Source organism: Notechis scutatus, chromosome 5 (genome assembly GCF_049901735.1).
Source record: "Notechis scutatus isolate UNSWTSFEM ecotype Mainland chromosome 5, rNotScu1.2, whole genome shotgun sequence".
Lineage (NCBI taxonomy): Eukaryota > Metazoa > Chordata > Lepidosauria > Squamata > Elapidae > Notechis > Notechis scutatus.
In genome coordinates this window covers 79,053,135-79,077,688 of record NC_142013.1, presented here as the reverse complement: position 1 = coordinate 79,077,688, position 24,554 = coordinate 79,053,135, and the positions used below count along the sequence as shown (strand labels likewise).

General features: G+C 37.4%; 1 protein-coding gene across 1 annotated transcript; it reads left to right on the top strand.

Moving 5' to 3' along the window:
• The first annotated feature begins 203 nt into the window (after nucleotides 1-203).
• NIPA1 (NIPA magnesium transporter 1) lies at nucleotides 204-24,273 on the top strand. The gene is made up of 5 exons (XM_087967107.1): nucleotides 204-546; nucleotides 6,474-6,521; nucleotides 9,562-9,652; nucleotides 11,104-11,264; nucleotides 14,630-24,273. Exons 1-5 carry the CDS (start codon nucleotides 381-383, stop codon nucleotides 15,139-15,141), a joined length of 978 nt encoding a protein of 325 aa, XP_087823233.1. The 5' UTR covers nucleotides 204-380; the 3' UTR covers nucleotides 15,142-24,273.
• Nucleotides 24,274-24,554: the final 281 nt, after the last annotated feature.

Below are 24,554 nucleotides of genomic sequence, written 5' to 3'. Positions count from 1 at the left end.
GATGCAGAGTGCGGGCCACTTACTCACTCGCACCGTCGCGCCGTTTTCTGAGCCGCCTGTCCTTGCCAGGGACTGCCGAGAGCAGAGACTGGGTCCTCTGCCCGCCCTCGGTTCTCCTCCCACTTCCCTCGGCTGTCAGGGCAGAGACCCCTCGGTTTTATTGAGGGGACTTCTGGTGCCAGAGGGCGCCGACATAGCAGCAGCACCAGCGCGCAAGCAGCAGCAGCAGCAGCAACCAGCGCTGAGGGGAGGAGTTTGTGGTTCAGGGCGGATCCCGCAGAGCCGCTGCTGCTTGCTGGCCGGCTTAAGGAGAAAAGAGGAGAAAGAAAGAGGCTGGGCGAGCAGCTGGGCGTCCTTGGTGCTGGCACCGCCGCCCGGGCATGAGGATGGCTGTGGGCGCAGCAGCGGCTCCAGGAGACGGGGGCTCGCCGAATCCCGGTCCCGCTGCGGTCTCCCTGGGCTTGAGCGTGGCTGTGGTGTCCAGCCTGGTCAATGGCTCCACGTTCGTGCTGCAGAAAAAAGGCATCGTGCGGGCAAGAGGACGAGGTAGGGCCCCCCTGGTCCCCGTCCCTTTCTATGCTTCGGGGCTGCAGCAGAAACGCTCTTGGTGGCTTTTGCAACAGCTAGCATCCTCTGCAGGCACCTCCTCCCACTTGGCCGAGCCCACCCCGGCTTTCGTACGCCGCTTTTCCCGGAGCTCCTGCTTCCCTGGCACGGAGGTCACCCTCCGGGAGCGATTAACCAAAATATTTAATACACCCAGGCCCCGAGACTGCCTTCCCCGATCAACACAGTGCCTCCAGAGGTGTCGGACTACAACTCCCAGAATTCCCAATCCTGGCGCTAAGTTGGGGAAGCCTGCTTTAAAAGAGACTCTGCTTCGTTCCAAGGCATTATCTTTGGCTTTAGGCAGTATTTAGCACGTCCATTGCGAATACACCTTGCATTCCTCCTCCGGGTTGGGTCAGGAGCACAACCACCACGAAGGCTAACCCTTCAGCTCTCCAATCCAGCCACTCCCCCTCCTTTATTGTTTTCTTCTTCAAGTTTGTAATGGTATCTGTACTTTTTTTCAAAAGTCAGTGCTTTTATGCCTGCCTGGTGAGTGTGGGCACTTGATTTGCAAAAGGATTATAACTGAGCCATGAACGCTAAATAAAATCTCCCATATGTCAGGGGCCAGGGTTCACACCGCCTTTTCAGGATTTCGAATGCGATTTGTCCCTTAGTCCAGCAGATGCTATAGACTCAGTTTAAGTTTGTACTTTGCATTTATAATCTGAATTTATGTGTTTTTTTAAAAAAATAACACCAAAGGGTTTCTCATAGAATCACTAAGTTTAGACAAGACCATTTACATCAGTGTTTCTCAAACTAGGCAACTTTTAAGATGCACTGACTTCAGCTCCCAGAATTCCCCAATCAACCATGTTGGCTGGGGGATTCTGGCACTTGAAGTCCACATATTTTTAAATTGCCAAGTTTGAAAAATGTTGGTTTAGTCAGATCTAATCCATTCAGGAATCCAAAAGATGCTAGGTTACCCAGTTTCTGTGTGAATACATCCAATGAAGACCCACCATCTCTCTAGAATAATTGATTCCACTTTCACATTGCACATACTATGAAGACATTTACCTTCCTGTAATTTAAAGTACATTTACCATCTGGATTCTTATAAAGCAATAGATAAAAAGGATAGTATACCATATCATAATGCATTATGTAGATCTGATCATAGTTTCAGAAATGGTTTGCTAAGTGGCACATAGAGGACTTTCTATTTGCAAAATACACATAATTCATCCATTGCTCCCAAAGGGCTCTATAGCCATTTGCACTGTTCTTTGACCTTTGGTAATGATCGTTATGTATCCTCAATAAAGCAAACATATAGGCTCCCAAATCCACATATAATTGTATTTCTGTTAATGGGGCATTTTTTGCAGTAAGCTCATTCACTGAGAAAGGACTATATACTCTTATAGGAATACCTAAAGTTAAGAACAGCTATATTCTGAAATAAGGGTAGAAAGGTGATACTGACATTTCTAATATAAGCTCTAGCATACCAAACTGGTCTTTGGGGGAATACTTGTATTTTAGTCTGTTCCCAATTCTGTTACAAGGCCATTAAGCTCTGCATTCCAGAGCGGTCTTATTATACAGTATTGGAGCAGTCTAAACTACATTATTGGATATTTCTGTGATTCCCCTACCTAGATAGACCTAGTACCAAAATATTAATCTCTAAAATCCAGCTATTTGATTGTTTAAGATTAATAAATGAAATATTAAAACAACAAAGTAAATAGTAATTTATTTTGACAGGTTTCTCTTCAAATTAGAGAATAACTTGTGCAGGTAGTCCTTGACTTACAACAGTTCATTTAGTGACTGTTCAAAGTTACAACAGCATTGAAAAAAGGGACTTGGGGCCATTTTTCACACTTAAGACCGTTATAGCATCTCCATGGTCACATGGTTCACATTAGGATGCTTGACAACTGACTCATATTAATGACAGTTGCACTGTCCCAAGGTCATATGATCCCCTTTTCTGACCTTCTGATAAGCAAAGTCAATGGGAAACCAGATTCATTTAACAACTGTGTTACTAATTTAACAACTGCAGTGATTCACTTAACAAATGTGGCAAAAGAAATAACAAAATGGGGCAAAACTTACTTAATAAATTTCTCACTTAACCATAATTTTGGGCCCCATTGTGGTCATAAGTTGAGGACTATCTGTATTCAAGGTAACTTAAGTATCTTAATAATTTTTGTCAGGTAATCATTAATTCATATAACTGACCAACTGCATCACCAGTTTTATTTACAGGTAAACTTAGCGGATAATTAATATGGAATGTACTTGTTTCATTCTGGAGAAAGTGAAAACTAGTATAGAACTATTCCCATGTCTGCAGAAGAAACTGCAAATATAAATTAATTTGCTTATGAATACAGACTTTTTTGCATTGTGTTACTTAAGAAATATAGCTGGAAACTCACTGAAATGATGATTCATGTTCCAATGTATATTTAGGTATTTATTGTATAAGGAACTGGAAGATCCAGGTACAAATGTACAGTAGATTTGTTCTACCTTACAGTAGATTTATGTTCCTGGGAAGAATAGTGGAATTAAGAGTAATTAAACTGAGAAATATTATCCACTTTGTTTGGACAAGAATATAAGAATACTCTACTTAATCTATGCATACCACATGGGCTACATGGTGGCTTGTGTACTCTTGCTATCCCACATGTACAGGTACTTGATTATGTATCGCAAGGGATGTTATAACATTTTACATACTCAGTAATTTTTAAGTTCTCAAAAATAAACCTTGTATACTGACTTGATTGCATAACATTTAAAGTCATGGTTTGGTTTGATTTCTGACTTCTCATAAACTATAGATTAAATTGTGATCAACAAAGAGCCACTAGTTATGTGATCTAAACAACTTTTAACCACATCCAGCTTTGTGCTTATCTTGCAGTTAAGCAATTAGATGACTCTTCTAGGAAAATGAGATGGGATAGAAGAGCAATGTCAAATTATAACCATATATTCAGCAGCATCTCTGTTGTTAGTGCTTCATTAACTCTTGTTGGTGTGTGTGTGTTGTTTCAAAAAAACAACTAATGGCATTATATACAAGTATGATCTCAAATACACTGGGCAATATAAAGTTGTGACTGATTTCTTTTCAGATAGTTTATCCTTCAAAATCTCCCCCTTTCATAATTGAGATATAGGAATAACTCAATTAGCATAGAAATACCGTGTTTCTCATATAATAAGGCCAGGTCTTATTTTTATTTTTTTTGAGCCCCGAAAAAATGGCTAGGCTGTCTTTTCGGGGGTGACTTAATTCCCCGCCTTGCATCTTCGGGCGGGCAGGCATCAATGGCTTGGATGTTGACCTCGGCGTTGGTGGGGCACTTCATATTGGGGTCAACGCAGGCAGCACCATATCCGGGTGTGCAACAAAAGTACTTCCTAACGGCAAGCCCCCACACCATTCCCCCCCATTTCGCATGTTTTAATATAGGCCTTAATTTGAGGGGAGGGGCTTAATTTCATTTCATGCCTATAAAACATGCTGGGACTTCCTATTGGGGGAGGCCGTATTGTTGGAGAAACGGTATCAAAGAGTAATTTAAAAATAGAAAACTATGTACTGTTTGTAAAAGAAAAATCTCTTTGTTTGCTTGCTTCAGGAACAAATTTTACTTGATTTGTACAAGCAGCTAATTATTTGAAGCTCATCCTGACCAGCTGACAGTATTTTGTACTCATCTAGCATGTCTAGTTTGCATTTTCCACAGTCACTTGTCATAAATTCATGTTCCACTTTTGTTCTGTGTAAACAATTTGGAACAAAAAAGTAAGATTGAGTTTTTAAAGAGCCTATTTGGTTCACTTGTCATTGTTTTTGTTTTCTTTTAAATATTATGAAAGTAATAGTTTAAATGCATCAGTTTTTGTCAGGTTTTTTTAAAAAAAGAAATATAATTTGGAGACTAGCAAGAACATAAGAACCCACTGGATTGAAATTTAACCCAGCATTTGTTTAATATGGAGAGGCAGGGTCCCTCAAACCCATCATAAATATTGAGTCTTCAAGACTTAATATTCTCTAATTCTTCATGCACATTTTTAGTTTTCTTTTAAACCCAGTAAAGTCAAGAGAAATCTATGTAATACATTCTTCAGGTTGATCATCCAATAAGTGAACAAATGCATTCTACTATATGTTGGATGATTCAATTGGATGATTTCTTGTCTTGACAGAGGGGGAAAACAGATTAACATTAGCAATGTCAATTTTACAAAGAAGAGTTAACCATTCACATTAATGCAGCTAGAACTGATGAAGTTTCTTGGATGAAACATCTTCTTCAAGGGAAAAAACCCATAATCCAGTTGCCTTTGGAAAAAATAATTTAAGACAGCCATGACCTGAATGACGAGTATCTCTGTAGACTTTCAGCTATTCACATTAGTTCACATTCACATTGGGCTTCATGCTTTTTCTTACTGAATAATCTCAAATACTGAAATCCTAAACAATGCACATTTTGGGTAAAATATGGAAGTTGGGTTTTGATTAGGTAGTACTGACTTGGCAATAATTATTTGTGCTTTCCAGTATTTTCTATACTATAGTCAACTGAGGCACAAAATGGCAGTTAGGCAAATGTGCTTGTGGAAGCTTCACTTCCATTACCACTTTTATTCATTTCTGTAGAAGATGAGAACAGATTATCTCTTGAAAAGACATACCAAGATTACAAAAGATATTTCAAATCTTAGAAACAGGTGTAATTATTATGTTACATTCTGCAAGAAACAGAATATCTATGCACTTTTAAACAATTCAAATTCAGTTTTTTCATAAACATTGAAGGCATAGGTAAATATATGTTTATATCCATTTCTCATTTGATGAGCCTCAATAGTGATGCTCAAGAACAATTTCAAAAATTATTTTGTGGTTTTGAAAATATTTTAATATCAATCATTTGATTTAGGGCAAGGGTGAACCGGGTGCATATCTATTTTCTTAAGAGCTGGATTATTAATAACCACACCAGGGACATGACTGATTATCTTCACTAGAAGCCAATTATAAAAAGTAATGCTGATTATGGTTGTATTCACAAGAAAGATTTGCATTGGTTCATGCACCATAGTTAAATAACTCTGTAAGGTGATGTAGTGGTAAAGTTAACATATTGTTAAAGCTATATGAGCCAGCAGTGTGCAGCAGCCGCCCAAAAAGCTAATGCAATCCTAAATTGCATTAACAGAGGGATACAGTCAAGATCAAGGGAAGTACTAATACCACTCTATAAAGCCTTAGTAAGACCACACCTAGAGTACTGCATCCAGTTTTGGTCACCACATTATAAAAAAGATGTTGAGACTCTAGAAAAAGTACAGAGAAGAGCAATCAGGATGATTAGGGGACTGGAGGCTAAAACATACAACGAACAGTTGCAGGAACTGGGCTTGACTAGTATAGTAAAGAGAAGGACCAGGGGAGACATAATAGCGGTCTTCCAATATTTGAGGGGCTGCCACAGGGAGGAAGGGGTCAAGCTATTTTCTAAAGCTCCTGTAGGCCAGACAAGGAATAATGGATGGAAACTGAACAAGGAGAGATTTAACCTGGAAATAAGGAGAAACTTTCTGACAGTGAGAACAGTCAACCAATAGAACAGCTTGCCCTCAGAGGTTGTGGGAGCGCCATCAGTTGAGACTTTCAAGAAGAGATTGGACTGCTATTTGTCAGAAATGGTGTAGGGTCTCCCGCTTGGGCGGGGGGTTGGACTAGATGACCTACAAGGTCCCTTCCAACTCTGATTATCTGTATCTGTATCTATAGAAAATTGTACCAATAAAATATATATTATTTAAACTGATGATCCAATTTTTATTTTTCACCTATCCAGGGACTTCATATTTAACTGATATAGTGTGGTGGTCAGGTACTATTGCAAGTAAGTACATCTTCTATATTTAAACAATTTTACATCTAAAAACCATACTGAAGGACTGTACTGTTCTATCCAGATGTATTGGACAACAATTCTTATTCATATGATGAGCAGTTCATACGATCATAACTCTGGTCCAATATAACTATTTAAAGGAAAGCTGCTGACACGATCAGTCTAGCATATTTTGATATGAGGATACTGTTTCATTGGTATTTTTCATGATAGTTTGCTTGCTGGCAGCATATTCATTCATTTCACAAACAGGATATGGTGGCTTTGGCTAAACTATATTCCTCTCAGGCAACATAATTTAAGTATAAAATTGATTTTATCCAGGGAAACATCTACGGGGAGAGTCAAAATCTATGATTTGCCATCCAGCTATATTGGGTGATAATTGCTGGAAATAATTCATATCAACACATCTTGAGGAACCAGACTGGAGAAAGTTGAATTAGAATGTACCTGAAATCATCTTGTTAGACACAAGAATGTATGAGCAATGCATAGATTATTTTTCTTAAGAGTTACTATTTTGCAGTCACATTTTCTGAATTAAAAACAAGTTATTTCACGGAAGTTAAGCTCAACTTCTTTTATGAATTTGTCTATATAGTTTATTAAGCAGCAATATCAGAACTGATTTTCCAGTGCTTTTTTTTCCCAAAACAACATTTTGACTTGTGGTCTAATTAATAGCCTTGGGATATTGTGGTTTTTCCCATGCAAGTACTAATCAAGACTATTTCTGCTATCTTTTTCAAAATAAGCCAAGTTTATTTAAATATTGTCATCTGGAAATGAACTTTTGAAAACAACAACAATGAAAAACCTAAACAGGACGAGTGTAACAGTTTAGATAGCTTGTAATTCTTTTGTTTGGCTGATGATATTATAATCCTGTGTAAACATATATCAATTTATTGACCTACAGATATATTGCAATTTCAAATTTTCCAATCAGGGTTGCCATGCAGACTTGGAATGCCCCAAAAGTGTAATTCACACACTCCTGGAAAGCACCAGATTGGAAAAGGCTGAAATAAGGTGCTAGGAAATGGAACATTCAGCTAGCATAAAATGTATTGAGAAGGTATCAAAATATTTTATATCAATGCAGAGTAGGATTCACTTTAGTTCAATATCGTCTACACCAGTGGTCGCCAACCAGTGGATCGGGGACCACTGGTGATCCACAACAAAATTTTGGTGGTCCGCAGAGAAATGTCACCCCCAAAGCATCCCCCAAAGCAATTAATCCAGGCTGTGAGGGAACACAAGGCTGCACTGCCCACATGGCCTATGGGAACACAAGGCTTGCGTCGCTTGCATTGCGAACAACACAAGGTAGTGATGGGAGAGGGGAAAGGGCAGAGCGGGGAACTTGCCCCATTCTCCCCATGCACCTGTCCTGGCCACTGGGCTGCTTCTTTCTGCTTCTGCTTGTCTTCACACAAGGAAAGCAGCAAAAGTCTTTTTTTTCTCTCCCCCAAACTCCACCAGAAATTAGTCTTTGGGACCCTGCAAGGCATCCTGCTCCAAGAGGCTGTGCTGGCAAAGATTCATTTGTGGCGGAGCTTGGGGGAGAGAAAGACAGACTTCTGCTGCTTCCCTTGCATGAAGCCAAAGGTCTCTCTCCCTCTTTCCCCCTGAGAACGAAGCTGGAGACGGACTCCTACAATCCCAAATAAAGAATGATCGATTGGTAGGAAAATGGGGTGGAGAATTTTCCTGCAGATTTTTTTGTGGGGGGGATTTTCCCAGGGTCTCTGGTGCATGTAATTTAAAATTGTGAGTTTTGGTCGCTGAGGTCCAAAAGGTTGATGACCACTGGTCTGCACTGCCAGTGTTCAGGATTATTTCTCACACACACACACACACACACACACACACACACACACAAAATAAACAATTTAGCGAGGCCTAAGAATAGTCAATGCGATTTTGTGGAAAGATGAAAATAGTAGTCACTGGCACCTGAAGAATGGCACATAATATCAATACATTATGATGTCATTGTACAAATGACAGGAATTAAATACTGTATGTCATTTGCATCAGGATGAGACTGGTGCAAAGTACCTAAATCCATGCTATTTGCAAGTCTGAATTCATAGCCCAGAGTGTGTTCCATCTCGTTCTACTGCTATCAGTTTTTGATGTTGCTTGCATGTAACATACAGCATCCTAACATCTTCACGTCCCCATTGTCCCACTGGTTTATCAGGGGTTCAAAACAAGGACCCAGAAGCAAAATCAGAGTGTTCTAGACACAGCACTGTTGCTTCTGAGTTACAGAGCTATGGATGCTCAACTTTTCCCTTCTCAGGATCCAAAATTAATGGATCATTAGCCAGCTATACTCAGCAATTGTCAAGTTTTTTGGGGGGAGAGGGGTAATATAGTGTTGTGATTTAGATATGGAAATATAGCGATTGTGGCTTTAATGACAGTACCATCATTCTTGCTACTTCTTTGAGGCTAAAAGGAAAAAAAATACTCCGGGGGGGGGGGGGGGGGGGGGGGGGGGGGGGGGGGGGGGGGGGGGGGGGGGGGGGGGGGGGGGGGGGGGGGGGGGGGGGGGGGGGGGGGGGGGGGGGGTCCTTTTGGGGGGGGGGGGGGGGGGGGGGGGGGGGGGTGGGGGGGGGGGTTTGTTCGGGGGGGGGGGGGGTGGGCCCCGGCCCCCCCCGGGGGGCGGTTTTGGCTTTGGGGGGGGGGGGGGGGGTGGGTCCTTTTGGCCCCAACTGCGGGTGTGGGGGTTTTTTTGGGGGGACAAAGGGGGTTTTCCCGGGGGGTTCCCATTTACTAGTTTTCCTGCCCATGAATATAAAGGACAGTCATACCATTTAACTAAAATGCAGCCAGAGAAACATGCAGCAGGTTAAAATAGGAAGGAAATCATAAAAAAATAAAGCTGCCAAGCAGTGAGGTAATAAAGCAATAAACCACCAAAACCCTGCAGTCTAAGTCAGTTGTTCAAAAAATAATGAAATGTTTTGTTTTGTTTTCTGTTCACATATTTGTGTTTTTTTTTCCACAGTGGCACTTGGCCAGATTGGGAATTTCTTAGCTTATACTGCAGTTCCTACTGTTCTTGTGACTCCACTTGGAGCACTTGGAGTCCCATTTGGGTAAGGATTTTTTTTATTCTATCTTTTTTTCCCTTTCTTCAAATCAGGCTATCCGTCTGAGTAACTACTGTATCTTCTAGATCAGAGGTCTCCAACCTTGGCCACTTTAAGACTTGTGGACTTCAACTCCCAGAATTCTCTGCCAGCTTGTGCTGCATCCTGCTATGCTATCTGGGAGTTGAAGTCCACAAGTCTTAAAGTTGCCAAGGTTGAGACCTCTGTTCTAGATAACTATGTTAATTTTTGTTTTTGCAATTATTATTATTTTTACTAGTAGCGCCAAAAGTATTTAATTTTTTCATCTGTTCTAGTAATTTGCATTAAAAATGACCTAATTTCTCCCCCCCCCCTTATCTTCCCCTTTGATCCTTAATTTAAGGAAAATATATTAGTTGTTTTTTAGATTTCTTTCTGTCCTCTGAAAGTACAGATGCTTTTATTTACTTATTTTGCAAAGAAAGCCATTTTCAAAGGTTCACTGTGAACATATTTATGTTTACATGCCCAAATTCTGAAATGTAAAATGTGTAAACCTCTCAACCACTCAAATAAAATGTCATTTGATTCTCAGAGATCCTGGCTAAATGAATTCCATCCTCTGAATTTTTCAATTAGTTAACTGACTCTCCTGGTGTTACTTCATGCTGTGGAATTGTATCCAGGGCTAAAAACTGATTCAATCCCCAGCAAGTTACAGAAAGAAGACAGAGTGAAACTTCTAGGACTGCGCCTCAGATAGCTATCCTTTTTCAAATAAATATTTAAATTAATGTCCAGATATTATATTCCTTTTGGACATTTTTGCCACAAATGGCACTGTCCTCTCTCTATCCAAAGAATCATGAAGTGACTCTCAAGGTGAAAAATTGAAGGAAGATGTTTTTTTTTAAAAAGGTTTTACATCTCTAGTGCTGCACAGTCATGTTGGATCTGTTAAGAAAACATATCCTGTATCAGCAGCTGCAAAAATGTTCTGGTACTTTAAAAAATGCCACATGTAATTTGCAGGAGAAATCCAGTCAGTATTTTTCATTGATACAAAATGCATGGGGAAGCACTCCTTTCCTATCTCGCATTCCCACTTGCCAGACCAAACTTAAGTGTTGAAATATATCCACATTGCTAGCTGGGGAATTTGGAGAGAAGGTCACACCTTAAAATTGCTAAAGCTGAGAAACACTAGTTTAAACCAATAAAGAAAACTATCTCCTGAAAGAAAAACTGTTGAATAATTTCTTAACCTTCAGCAGGGACATCCACAAGAGTAATCAAACTGTGAAGAAAACGGCCATAACTAAATGATCTATTTTTATGTGCATCATGAAAAAAAAAGGTTAGGATTTCCATCACATAGTTGCCACTTTGATTTTTGGAACTCCCCTTTGTGGAGAGTCTGCCTTACAACAGAGAACTCCTGATACAATTTTTCTCTTTGACCCTCTCTTTCTAAGGTCCATTTTGGCTTCCTATCTACTGAAAGAAAAACTGAACATTTTGGGCAAATTGGGCTGCCTCCTGAGTTGTGCAGGTTCTGTGGTTCTCATCATTCATTCTCCAAAGTCTGAAAGTGTCACCACTCAGGCTGAGCTTGAGGAAAAGCTTACAAATCCAGGTACTTAATTCTTTGGGTTAACCATGTTGACAAGTAAATCTGAGTCACAAGACAAAAATGAAAAAAAAAGTGTAAGTTGCTCCAACATATAACATTGGCTTACTTTATACTTTGTAAAAGTTGCTGAACAACTTTGGTTGTCAAAGGAATGCATCATTTCCCCTCCTCTTTGATATTTAATTATGAAACTCGTTTGCTTCACAGTCCTAAGCATAACTACCTTTTTTTTTTACTACCAAATAAGTTAGATTTGCAAGTTTTCCAATAGGTACAGTATAAGGCAAGAATAACATAAAAAAAAATTTAAAGAAAAAATTACTTAAGCTTTAAAATAAGCTTGTTTTCCTATCTGGTGAAGATTTTTATGTAATCCATTAAATAATAAAGATTGAATTAATTGTACTTCTGTATAATTTCAGTCAATGGAATTTAAGCAGTTTTATTACTTGGGATTACAAATAAGTTCTATAAATTTATAAATTCAACCGAGGAAGGCTGGAAATTAAAATAATAAATAATGGTTTTGGATGTAAACTTATTGTTAGAACTCATAGAATAAAGGAAAATGTATTTTCTTGTAATTATTTCAGTGTACTTTATACATAAAAGGAATCAATCCACTGGTCTCTTCTAATTGTGTTTGGGATTATAGCATCCCAGATTCTTAGCTAAAGACCATGATAGCTGTAAAATCTGGAAATTGTACCTCCAAATTGGGGAACATCTAAATACAAAATAGTTGATTCAGTGATGAGCAAACCACTGACTGCTTCCAAGAGTAGGTATGATTAATAAGCTGTTTGTGATTATCATAAAATGATAATGCAACCTATGGACTATAGTTTTGTCTCTCTGAAGAAATTAAAAAAATAAAGTGATGGTCGTATGATTTCAGACAATTTCCAGATAAAGGAAGAGTGAGATGACTGTCTGGCCCATGATAAATAACATGGAAGATAATTTAAATATGCTCTGCAGTATTTAGTTTCCATATAAACAGAGATATGCATTTCAAAAGAACATTTTTCTGAATCAAAAGCATAATTTGCCATAATAAATTAAATAACAGACTATCAAAACCAGAGCACAATTTAGGATTACACACCAGGGTTTGAGTCAGAGGGAAAATAAGAACTTAATAAGAAAAGGAATGACCATTTACAGGAAACCTCATGGTACTTCCAAATGTCGTCTTTCCAAACTCAATCCTTTCCAAATGTGTTAGTGTATAGTGTATAGTTCATTACATTGACATGTCAGCTGAAGGGCATTTCACTCTAAAAACCATTAAGATAGATAGAATTCTTTATTGTCCAAGTATGATCAGACCCACAAAGAATTTGTCTCCGGTGCATAAGCTCTCAGTGTACATACAAGCAACAAGTGATAGAACATGATCATAATCATAAAATACAATAATCATAAATCATAACATATAACACTCAGTGATAGTTATAGGATACTAAATAATCAACATAAATCATAATAAGATACTAAATAAAAGTAATCAACATAAATCATGAGATACAAACAGCAAATTTATGGCATAAAAATCTAAGGAAATAGGTAATAGGAAAGATGAGAAGGATAATAGTAATACATCCCTACTAGGTGGTTGATGATAAAGTTTATTACAAAATACAATTTGGAAAGTTGTCTAGATCAGTGGTTGCCAATTGGTGGGCTGTGGCCCACTGGTAGTCTGTGAGAAAATTTTGGTGGTCCACCCCAAAATTGTGCCCCCCAAGGCACCCCACAAAGCAATTAATCCAGGTTGCGCAGGAACATAAGGCTGCACCGCCCACATGGCCCACCCACTCACTGGCCCCCACCCTTCAGCCAAACGCAGACCTGCAAAAAGCAGTGCAGGCCTTGCTGTCCAGGACGAGGTAATGGTGCTGTTGCAGCAAGAGAGGGCTGGCGACCCAGGTGGGCTGAAGCGTTGATGGAGATGGCCAGAACGTGCAGGAACCTGTTTGTGCAGGCAAGAGCTCGAGCTTCTCTGGGCTCAACACCACCCCCTTCGGCCTCCACATAGGGAGGGACCCTTCTCTGCTTGGAAGTGCTTGGGAGAAACCTGAAGCTTAGCCTCAGGGAGTCCTCTTGTGTGGAGGCCGAAGGTGGGGGTAAAGGGGGGTTATTAGGAGCCTGTCTTCCTTGGTGCTCTTTTGGTCTGGGCATCTGACTTTCGCTGCCAGCTTGTTGTGGGATTGCCGGGAACTCCAGATTGGGTTGAGCTGAGCGCCTTGGAAGCCTCATAGTTTGCCTGGTCGCTTTTTGTGCAGGCAAGAGCTTGAGCTTTTCTGGGCTCGACACACACACAAGAGGACTCCCCGAGAGACGTCTGAGTGCGTCTTCTGACCCTCCGGCACTCGCCCGCAACTCTCCGCGCTCTTCCAGGCTCAGTCTCTGTTGCCCCCCAGGAGCCCCAGCCATCGCTGCCCGGGGAAGGCACAGGAAAGAAAGCAAGCAGAAACATAGCTCTCGCTGGAGCAAAAGAGCGGAGATCAGGGAAGGCACAGGCAACAGAAAGCGGCGCTTTTCAAAGGCGGCAGCTTGCGTCTTCTGTTGCCTGTACCTTCCTCGATCTCCGCTCTTTCAGCCCAGTGAGAGCTATGTTTCTGCTTTCTTTTCCTGTGCCTTCCCCGGCCAGCAATAGCTGGGACCGTGGGGGGAGGCAGCAGAGCAGAGCGCCGAGGAGGACGAGAAAACTGACAACAACCCATTCCGGACCTCTGAACTCGATGGTGAACCCATTCCACCCCCTCCCACCAACAGCAGCCGGTACTTTTCCTGCCCCAGGCCATCCCTACAACTCGCAGCCATCAAGGAAAAGCCCAGATCAGGAGAAGTGAGCTGGAAGGTGCAGGAGTGGCACACAAATGTAAGTAGTGCGGCACTCCTGTACCCTCCACCATCATCATCGCAGCTTCAGCCCACCTGTGCCTCCAGCCCCCTCTTGATGCAATAGCACCATTACTGCATCCTGGCTGGTGAGGGCAGTACTGCTTTTTACATATTGCACCACCTGCAAATTTGCACATTAAAAGTGCCAGCCCCTACAGCGGAGATTTCCAACCCCACCACGGGCAGGTTCCATATTCCAGAGCCACAGTCAGTCAAAATTCATATTAGTGGTCCGCGGGATTTGAAATTATGAGTTTGGTGGTCCCTGAGGTCCAAAAGATTAGTGACCCATGATCTAGATAAAGCCAGTGTGAGTTAATGTCACTATATAAACAATGTGCAGTATGGATCATTGTCATTTCTAGCATTTTGGATATGTCTCATATAAATAGAATTGTTTTCAAGAAATATCATTTAGTTGAACTTAATTGTGCTATTATATTCTTTTTGTTTTTCAGTATTCGTGGGTTACCTCTGTGTTGTGCTTCTCATGCTGCTTCTGCTTATCTTTTGGATTGCACCAGCCCATGGACCCACTAACATTATGGTTTACATCAGTATTTGCTCATTGTTAGGAAGTTTCACTGTGCCTAGTACAAAAGGAATTGGACTGGCTGCTCAAGATATCTTTCACAATAATCCATCAAGTCAAAGAGCATTATATCTTTGTTTGGTTCTGTTAGCAGTATTGGGGTGTAGTATAATAATTCAGTTTAGGTACATCAATAAGGCACTAGAATGTTTTGATTCCTCAGTGTTTGGTGCCATCTATTATGTAGTATTCACCACTCTTGTCTTGCTGGCCTCAGCCATTTTGTTCAGAGAATGGAGTAATGTTGGTGTTGTTGACTTCTTGGGGATGGCTTGTGGGTTCACCACTGTATCTATTGGAATTGTTCTTATACAAGTCTTCAAAGAATTCAATTTCAATATTGGTGATTTGAATAAGCCTAATATGAAGACCGATTGAATTCTTAACGTTCAAATGAATTGGGTAATCCAGAGAATGATAGTGTCTTCAATTTTTAGGCCCCAGAAATGATAGCCTTTAATTTCTAAACTTTGAAAATAACATCGCCTATCATTCCTTGCTGGAATATGTGAAATGAATTAGTGTTCTTAATTCAGTTTCTTAGGACTATTGTCATGCTTTGTATCTTATGGTATCAAATGATTTTATAAACCTCATAGCAAATAGGATAAGAATTGCATCACCACAGAACTGATGTATTTCTTTATCCTTAAAGATTATCTATGTAGTGTAGGATTGAATTATTTTGGTCTATGAAGAACCAGGAATCTTTTCAAATGGTTACCCAGAATCTTCTGGTTGTGTGAATCAACTGTCAACATTTGTGTATACAACTGAGCAGATGCCATGAGTGATCAATAGCCCTTTTAAAAAATGTAAATACACTTCAGATACTAGATTGGGCTTTCTTTCTATTTACCTTCACAGTTATGATTCAGCTTTCAGTATTCTTCCAGGTGTATTTGAAGATTCCACAATGGTTGCTACAGACTGTGTGTTGATATGGTTTGTTCTTTCTCTACCTTTGTAATTTGGACCGATGACATAGAATTCATAATTATGTCCAAAACTAGGGCAGTGTGTTTATATCTTAACATACGTTCTCTCTCATACCAGCTCACAAAGTTGCTCACAAATCTAAGTAAATGCAGCACTTAGTTGACAGCTACGCCTCTTGTTCACATGAATCACTTAATGTATGTCAACACATTATATTAATTCAAGAGCTTTTATTTCATATAAAACAATATGAGGAATGCGTTAGATCATAACTACTTTCTACCTTTTTTGGTAGATCATTTGTAAACAGCTGGAAACTACTTCAGTGCCTTTTCTATTCTGATAAGATCACTTTCATGGGACAGTTCATGTTCTCTAATATTTGGGTGTCCTCATGCTTATCAATCTTAACAAAGCAGAGACACTAATACAATATTTGAATTATTATGGGGTAACTTCTATGCACTTCCAACTGGCGTTTGTTTAGAACAGAAGTATTCTATTATAGTAGTTCATATTCAGTTATGTTCCCTAGAAAGTTTTCCCTAACAAATTCCAGTAAACTATGTATAGCATCTTTTGTCAGCTTTTGAACTGGCACTTTTAGAGGCATTATAAAGGAATTTGTAAAAGGAAAGAAAAACGTTGTTCGGTTAAGGGAAAAATAAGTGATTCTTCCGCAGGGCCTGGAAATTGTTGTCACTCACTAGAAAGAACAGAGAAAAACAATGGGGCTTCTGTTTCCACAATACCAGTGTTTTTCAACCTTGGCAACCTTAAAAAGTGTGAACTTCAACTCCCAGAATTCTGGAAGTTAAAGTCCACATGTTTTAAAGTTGTACCAAGTATAAAAACCTCAGTAAAAGAACATTTTCTGATTCAGAAACTAAGGGTTGTCTTTGATTCAATAGATATGAGTGTGTTTGCAGGTTCTTATTATGACTTGAATTAACAATAGTGAAGTCTGTCATAGAAAAAGCAGTTTCGTGTCAGTGTCAAAGAAATACTGTATAAGTAGGTACATGAATACTTTGCCAGACCAGGTTTTATTTATTATTCTGTATGTCATTTTGTTGAACTTGTAAGCTTGCATTACTTTTTAAAATCACTGCATTTGAAACTTCTGAACTAAGGAGGCACTTGACTCAAAAATATTTGTGAAGGGAACAAGAAACAAATCATGTGCCCAGTACAAACTCTGTCCTTATATACTTTGTGATGTCATGATGCAAGTACAAATACTGTATGACACTTGTGTTATTATGTCATGAAACATTTTATTGTTTGGACATCATCAAAATTAGGAACAGACTCCAACTGTTAGTGTCAATCTGCACCTTCAAGCATACTTTATCTTTACAAGTAGTTTCTGACAATAACGTTATTTGCAGTGCAGCCACAAGGTTGTACAAAATGGCTGTTTTTCTCAATCAATATAAGCAATCAGTGTAGAAATCTTATGATTCCTTTTAAATTCTGAAAATTGCAAATTGGAGATGACTTTCCAAAATAAGATAGCTTAACTAGACATACCTTTTTGCACATTAGGGATAAAGACTATTTGACTCTACGTATGTATGGTATGTATTTTAAAATGATTAAAACCCATACTAATAGCTAGTTGAACACTTAGAACATTAAATATCTGAGAATGCATTACAGGTGCAGCCTGAATGGGGCTTCTCATTCCCTATAATGGACACCATGGGAAGGAAAATGTGGATCAGAATGTAGCCAGTCATAAAACAACAATTTAACAAAGACCAATAGGGAACTCATTCCGTTTACCACACTGTGTTGTTCCTACTAGTCAAGCTGACTTTTATGATTTTTATGGATGGGTGGACATACTTTAGAACAAAGCATTGGCCTATAGTCACAGAATCTTTTTTATTTTCTGAGAATACCTGTGAGGCTACGTATTGGACTCAAAGAAATTTCTTTGGAAATAAATCATGTTGAAGTCTAGCTATCTTTTAAAAGAAAACACACATATATCGTCTGATGGTGCAAAGAGCCCACTAAATACCGAGGTAGGAATCCATAAACAGATTGGCTTCTTCCCCCCATTGGAATGATTTAGACATCCAGTTGAACTGGACAGATCCTTTTCACGCTGTACATACATGGGGTAGAGGAAATGCATGCTATAACTTCAACAAAATGGCATTTAAAAAATAACTTCTGAAGTAACCTTTAATCAACTTTTAATGTGCAAACACTGGTTTGGCTTGCTTATTTATTCATTTATTTAAGAAATATCCACTTCTCCCAAATGGTTTTAGGTAGCTTATAAGGCAGTCATTATTTCTAAATGTGAATGGATGGATAAAAAACTTCCTGAAATGTGTAGCATGTACAGACAGAGGTTAGAAGAAACACGTTAATACATAGGAGATAAAAATGTTTGAGTCTCTCCAATTGAAGAGAGTTTTGCTTGAGCTGCGATCCATTCACTAGGTATCATGCATATCAAAGAAAATTCTGAATGCTTATAGCATTTTGCTCTAACAAGTTGGTACAGGCGTTTAGCTCTTGCAGTTAATCAGTATTCATATTCATAATCAGGATTAAAACTTTTTCCAATGTTACTTTTTAAACAAAATACTGTATGCTTGACAGTCACATTTTATTTTAGCTTTTCAGTTTTGTTTTCTTTAACATATTTAGGTACATGGTTTGACTTTTCTAGAATTATTATTATTATTATTATTATTATTATTATTATTATTATTATTATTATTATTATTATTATTATTATATTATCACAAATTATAGCTTATTATTTATGCCATTTTTTTTCCCTCTGTGAAGAAATAGCTATCCTAGCATACTGTATTAATGCACATTTAAAATTGTATACACTTTGAAAATCTTTCAGATGTTCTTTATTGATTGAGACATTTACTAGGACATCTTGGCTGGGATAACTAATATTTGTTTAGAATGCTAAAAAGGATGTTACTATCCTTCAAATAAAGCTTCAGGGCAAACATGTAATTTTAAGTAGTGTTACAATTTAGAAGTATTTGATTTATATGTATATAACATTAAAGAGTAGAATCTTGTTCCAACAAGTTAAAATGTTTTAGAAAAACCAAGCTATTATGTACAAGCTACCAGTATTACAAAATCTTGATCTAAAACGATTAAACTACTAGATGACACCTACCAGCCGCCATCAATTAATTGAGAATCAACTGACACCATAACACATTGCACTAAATCTTTGGCTTTGGGTTCATTTGCATGAACTAGTCATCATAGCTTATACAATAAACTATGGTGAAGCAAACTGTGGGTATATGCCCTCTGCCATCCAAATTTCTTTGTGCTACTATTACTCTTCAGTAAGGCATTATCGATAGAGAAAACTTTTTGACAAGGATAACATACATAATCTTGGTTTTGAGTTTGATGCCTTTTAAGTTGAGACAGCCTTTTAAGCTAGATTCCAGAAAGTTGTAATGTATATATTGGCATTCCATGTAGCTTCTAACTTTTTAAATGATACATATAGAAATACTTATTTTTGCTACTTATTTTAACAAATAATATTATTTTTCTCCCTTTTAAGCTTCTCTCTAGAATAGTCATCAATAACGATGATATTAGCATTGGGCCTTACTTCCATTTCCTGATTTTTTTAATGCATCTTTTTTTGTTAATATTTTACTATGTTTTTTTTTAAGATGCAGTGATTAAATTATTATAATTTTAGGTATGGTATGCCATACTGGGCAATAAATGTGCTGGTATCTCTTGAACTTTGGTCTTCCTTAAACCTCAACATACTCTTACTAGGATATTACTTGATTCATATACACTGGCCACATTGATCACATTCATCCATAGCAAACCATGCTTGCCTTGTTCTAAGAAATGTGAGTCTGGCTTATACATAATACTACACAAATTCAGGCAGAAAGAACTAAAAAATTAAAAAGGCACATTCCCTGCAGTCAGAATTGAATTGAATTGAATTGAATTGAATTGAATTGAATTCTTTATTGGCCAAGTGTGATTGGACACACAAGGAATTTGTCTTTGGTGCATATGCTTTCAGTGTACATAAAAAGAAAAAATACATTTGTCAAGAATCAAGGTACAACATTTAATGATAGTCATAGAGTACAAATAAGCAAAAGATTATCATAATTTGTAGATGGGTTGATGATAGAATTAAAACTTAAAGGAATTTTAACTCATGTTTATTAACATGTTTTAAGTGAGCTGTGTGGGAAGCATACTACAACCAAGTACAATCTTAAAGCATTTCATTATAACGTATAATGATTTACCAAAGACTCTTTAATTCTCTTGAGTAGCATGTTCCAGAGTTTATGCATGTAACACCTGATACAGTTCTATATAAACACTTAGGCTCCCATAGTCAAATTGTATATTTCATTGAATTCTGAAGTGACCAGGAACTAGCATAACCTATACATGGATATAAACATTTTTCTGCCAATTTGAATATATTGATTATTCAAATCAATGTTCACTCTTATATTGAAATATGCATAAAAGTGCTATGTTTAACTTTACTATATAGAGCCTGTGTTCACTTGTAAACAATTTTATAAGTTTATAAATTTGCTTACTTAAGAATTCATTGAAACATAATTTACTGGTGGGTGGAATGGGGCTAAATTTTTGCAGAATTCATAAACTTTATAAAGACTAGAAATTCATGCTAACTCCCTTTCAGGATAAGAAACAGAATTGTGAATCAAATAAATTTAAAAGCATGAGAAAAAAACCCAGAGCTATATGAACTTTATACCAACACCATTCATTATATTTGTCTGTACCTTTCAACTCTTCCAGAAAATGTTGTGTTGATCATGTTCACGTTGTTTCATACATTAAATTTGCTCTTTGAATTTCTCTCTCCTCTTTTTGAGGATTTTATCAGTTCAACTAACTTAAATTTCTCAGTCCTTTTCAACCCATCCACTCTTCCTTTATATATATTTCTTCTACAATTCAGTCCTTATTCATTCTGTCTACACAACCAAACCATCTCAAAATAGTTCTTTTGTGTTCATCCATCTTGATTAAACACCATCCTTTCTTGACCACTTTTTTCTTTTTTAACACATCCTTCTTACGTTTCTATTGTACTTATCTATTTCCTAATGTATCAAACTTTCGCTTCAATATGACAAAGTGGGCAGAACTGAACGTTTATATACGTCTTTCAACAAATATTCCTCATAACAGAAAATGTTGTCTACTACTGTTCTACCAGCATTTGCAGTCTAGAAATATTTACATTTCTCACATTTTCTACCAATGTATCTAAATTCATCACTCAGTTTTTCATCATTTATGTATAAATGTTCACCTCCTTTTTGCGGTCAAACTACCTTTATTACTATTTGATATATTAATTTTTATAACTATATTAGTCATTGTTTCACACAATCTAAAATTCATTGCAAATCTTTCAAGTTCTCAGCCAACTGCATTGGACTATCTGCTTACAAAAGTACATTTATATTAATTTCCATTGATGTACACTAGCTTCACTACAAACGATTCTTCCACAAAAATATTAAGCAATCAAGTGATGTAGTTTCTGTTTTATTCCTTAATCAGTAATTAAACACTTGGTAAACATTAGAGTTATTCTTATGCATGGTTGCCTTTTATCGTCTACTGTATTCTGTCACATTCAACAATTAACTTTCAAATTATGTTTTTTCAAATATGAACTAAAGATTCATACTTTCATTAACATCCACAATAATTTTTGTGAGACAAATTCATACTTTACGATATATATATATATATACTGATTTACGCCTTCACCTCTGTATCCGTTAAGAGTTACCATGGATGAGGCAGGAACCTGCATTATTCCAACCAAATAAAACAGTATATAAACTCAGAGCAGGTATATTCGAGGCTCAAGGTAGAGCACCAAAAGGCCCATTAATCTGAAAGGGCAGGATGAAATGCTTAATATGGAAACATTTGCTTCATTCTTTTGTTATGCATTATTTATTATATGCTGCTTCTACTCAGAAGGACCATACGAATCTTACATCCCTTTCTTAGTAAGATGAAAACTACATAGCAATATCACAAAAGGACAACTCAATAAAATTACAAAGAAAAAGGTGGCCACCAAGGAATGACAAAAAACACAATCTAGAATGGAGGCCTCCACTTCGTACTAGCTGCCCTCTCAAGTTTTTACAACTTTCTTCAAAATCACTTAGATGGAGGCTAGCTTGCTCTCAGGAGGTAATCCTTTCCAAATTAGGAGCTGCAACAGAAAAATCAGTTCTTTGAATCCTGTAGATGATAGTCCTTAAAAGAAGAAACCTCCTTCTATTTTACTTGAATTTATTGGATGAACAGAAGCTAGGTGGTCCTGAAGATATCTAAATCCTGAGCTGTTAAGTACTTTACATTGCAAATATCATTTTGAATTGCACTTTGGAACTAGGTGGCAGCCAATGCAACTCTCAAATTAGAAGCATAGTTTGGAAGAACTCCAGCACTTTCATAGCAGAATACAAGTAATTGTATTAGCAGAATACAAGTAATTGTATTCTGAACTAGCTTAAGCTCCTAAATAGTCTTCCAGGGCAACTTCATGAAGACCTAATTGTAATAACCCAAATAGGGTATGTAAAACATGAGTCACAATAAACAGAATCTCACGTTCCAAGAATGGTTATAGTTGGCAAATTAATTATGATTGACCTGTCTCCAGTAAAGCAACTAATTTATCAGAATCAAGTCCTTGCAGTTTTTGCTATTATAATGTGTGGCTAAGTTCCTGTAACAATTGATGATATAAGCATCAGCTTTACTCCACAAAGACAGCCTGTCTTCATTCAGGTCTATTAGTCCTCTTTTCTCCTTAGTTTCATAGGAATTCAGCATAGCTTTTTTCTCTTTCATTGTTAATTCATGGTCTTCATTTACTTCTTTTACATCCCAAGTTCCAATCTTCTACATACCACATTTATATTCCATTGGAAATGATTCAAGAAATGTCATTAGTAAATAGTGCTCTATTGATGTAGAACTACTTCAGAGTTATTTATTTTGCAAGATTTCTATACCATCTCCACTGACAGACCCTTAAACAAGATACAGGCTGCAATGAGAAACATATTGGAATAGTCTTCAGTTGTTTATTCTTTGACAAGAATTAAAATTAACACAATTAGCACAATTGTTCCGAAAATGCCTCTTGACTCTCACTACCCCAAATATCTTTTCCAAAAACTGTTTTGGTTGCTGATTGTGTGGATGTGAAAGAGAAAATTATTTTATTTTGTATACAGTGAAACAATTTTAATGAATCAATTTGAGGTAAGTGCCAATTATTCAAGAATTTCTACTGAATCAATGAAGCATAGCAACGTTTGTGTAAATAATGCAAACTGATGAAAAGTATGCTACTTGTGTGATGTTATTAAATAAAATAAATTGAAGAAATTTGTTAAGCTGTAATGTACTCTATGTTCAGGTAAAAAGTTTGGTAAAATGGGATTTCACTGAATATGATATTGTTTGATAATAGTAATAGCCTGCTTTAATCCTGAATATAATTCTATTGAAAATGAAATAAAGATGAAAGATGAAAAGTTTATTATTAACATGAAAAAGGATGGACTACTTTATATTCTTAAAGCAGACTTTAAGTATGGCAGAGATGTTTAGAAAGTCAAATTTACATATGCTGTTAATCTGTGTATCTCACTACAGCTGGGAGTGCTTAAATCCCTGCTTGAGAAGAGCATTTTAATCCTTTGGAGTACAAATTATATAAATACTGTATAAATTATTAGGGGAAAATAATTTTAATAATCATGGATATTTTTCAGAAACACTAACTGGGAAATTTAACTCAATGACATGCCAACCTCATGAATATTTGTCTAACCATTAGCTTAATACTATTTTAGCAGCATTTATTAAAAAATTACCAATGTTTTCCACACAATTTGTAACAGGAAACTATGACCAATCTTGGCTTTTGGGTACATGTATTTGTATAGTGTGTGAATTTGCAAACAAGTATTTGTTAAAATGTATATCCATTTACATGTAAATTATTCGTACACATCTTCTAAAAGGTTTATAAAACTAAAGATATCTGCAGAAGTTAATTTCTTTTTAAAAGATGTGTTTGCTTTTGGGAAAACAGTTTTTATGTGGAGTACAATAGCTAGAAGACTAATTTGATCCTTCTTTTACATGTTGTGTAATGTTGAGGATGAGGTAGTGATGCAACAACATACTTTAATATGTGGACACAAACAGTGGAATAGATGGGGACATGTGAATGTTATAGGCTTACTGCTTAAATGCCATTGTGTTGCAATATAGTTAGAACAAACAAATTTAAAAAGGACTATTTTATTAGTTTCCAAAATAATATGTATATAGATTTGTTAAATGCTCAGTAATTTTAGCTTTGCTTTAAAAAATCGATATAGGAATGTTGTATTTGCCCTTTAAACTAGCATATTAGCAAAGATTTCTGACAATCTTATTTATTAATCTGTAATGTTTTAAAATAAAAAAAGACATTTCTAACTCGACTATTTGACTTTTTTTTTACTTTGGCCTGTGAGCATCAAGAATATTGCTTATTGATCTATTAGATTCAATAAGTCCTCTGGATCAGTGGTCCCCAACCTTTTTTATGCCGCGCCCGGTACTGCATCAGCTGGGCGCCGCGGCCATGCACGCATCAGCTGGGTGCCGCCATCTGTTTTGATGAAAAGTGCTTCCGGTGAGCTTTTCCGGTTGAAAGCTCAATTTTTCATCAAAAACAAGATGGCGGATTCCAGCGCCTTCCAGTGAGCTTTTCCGGT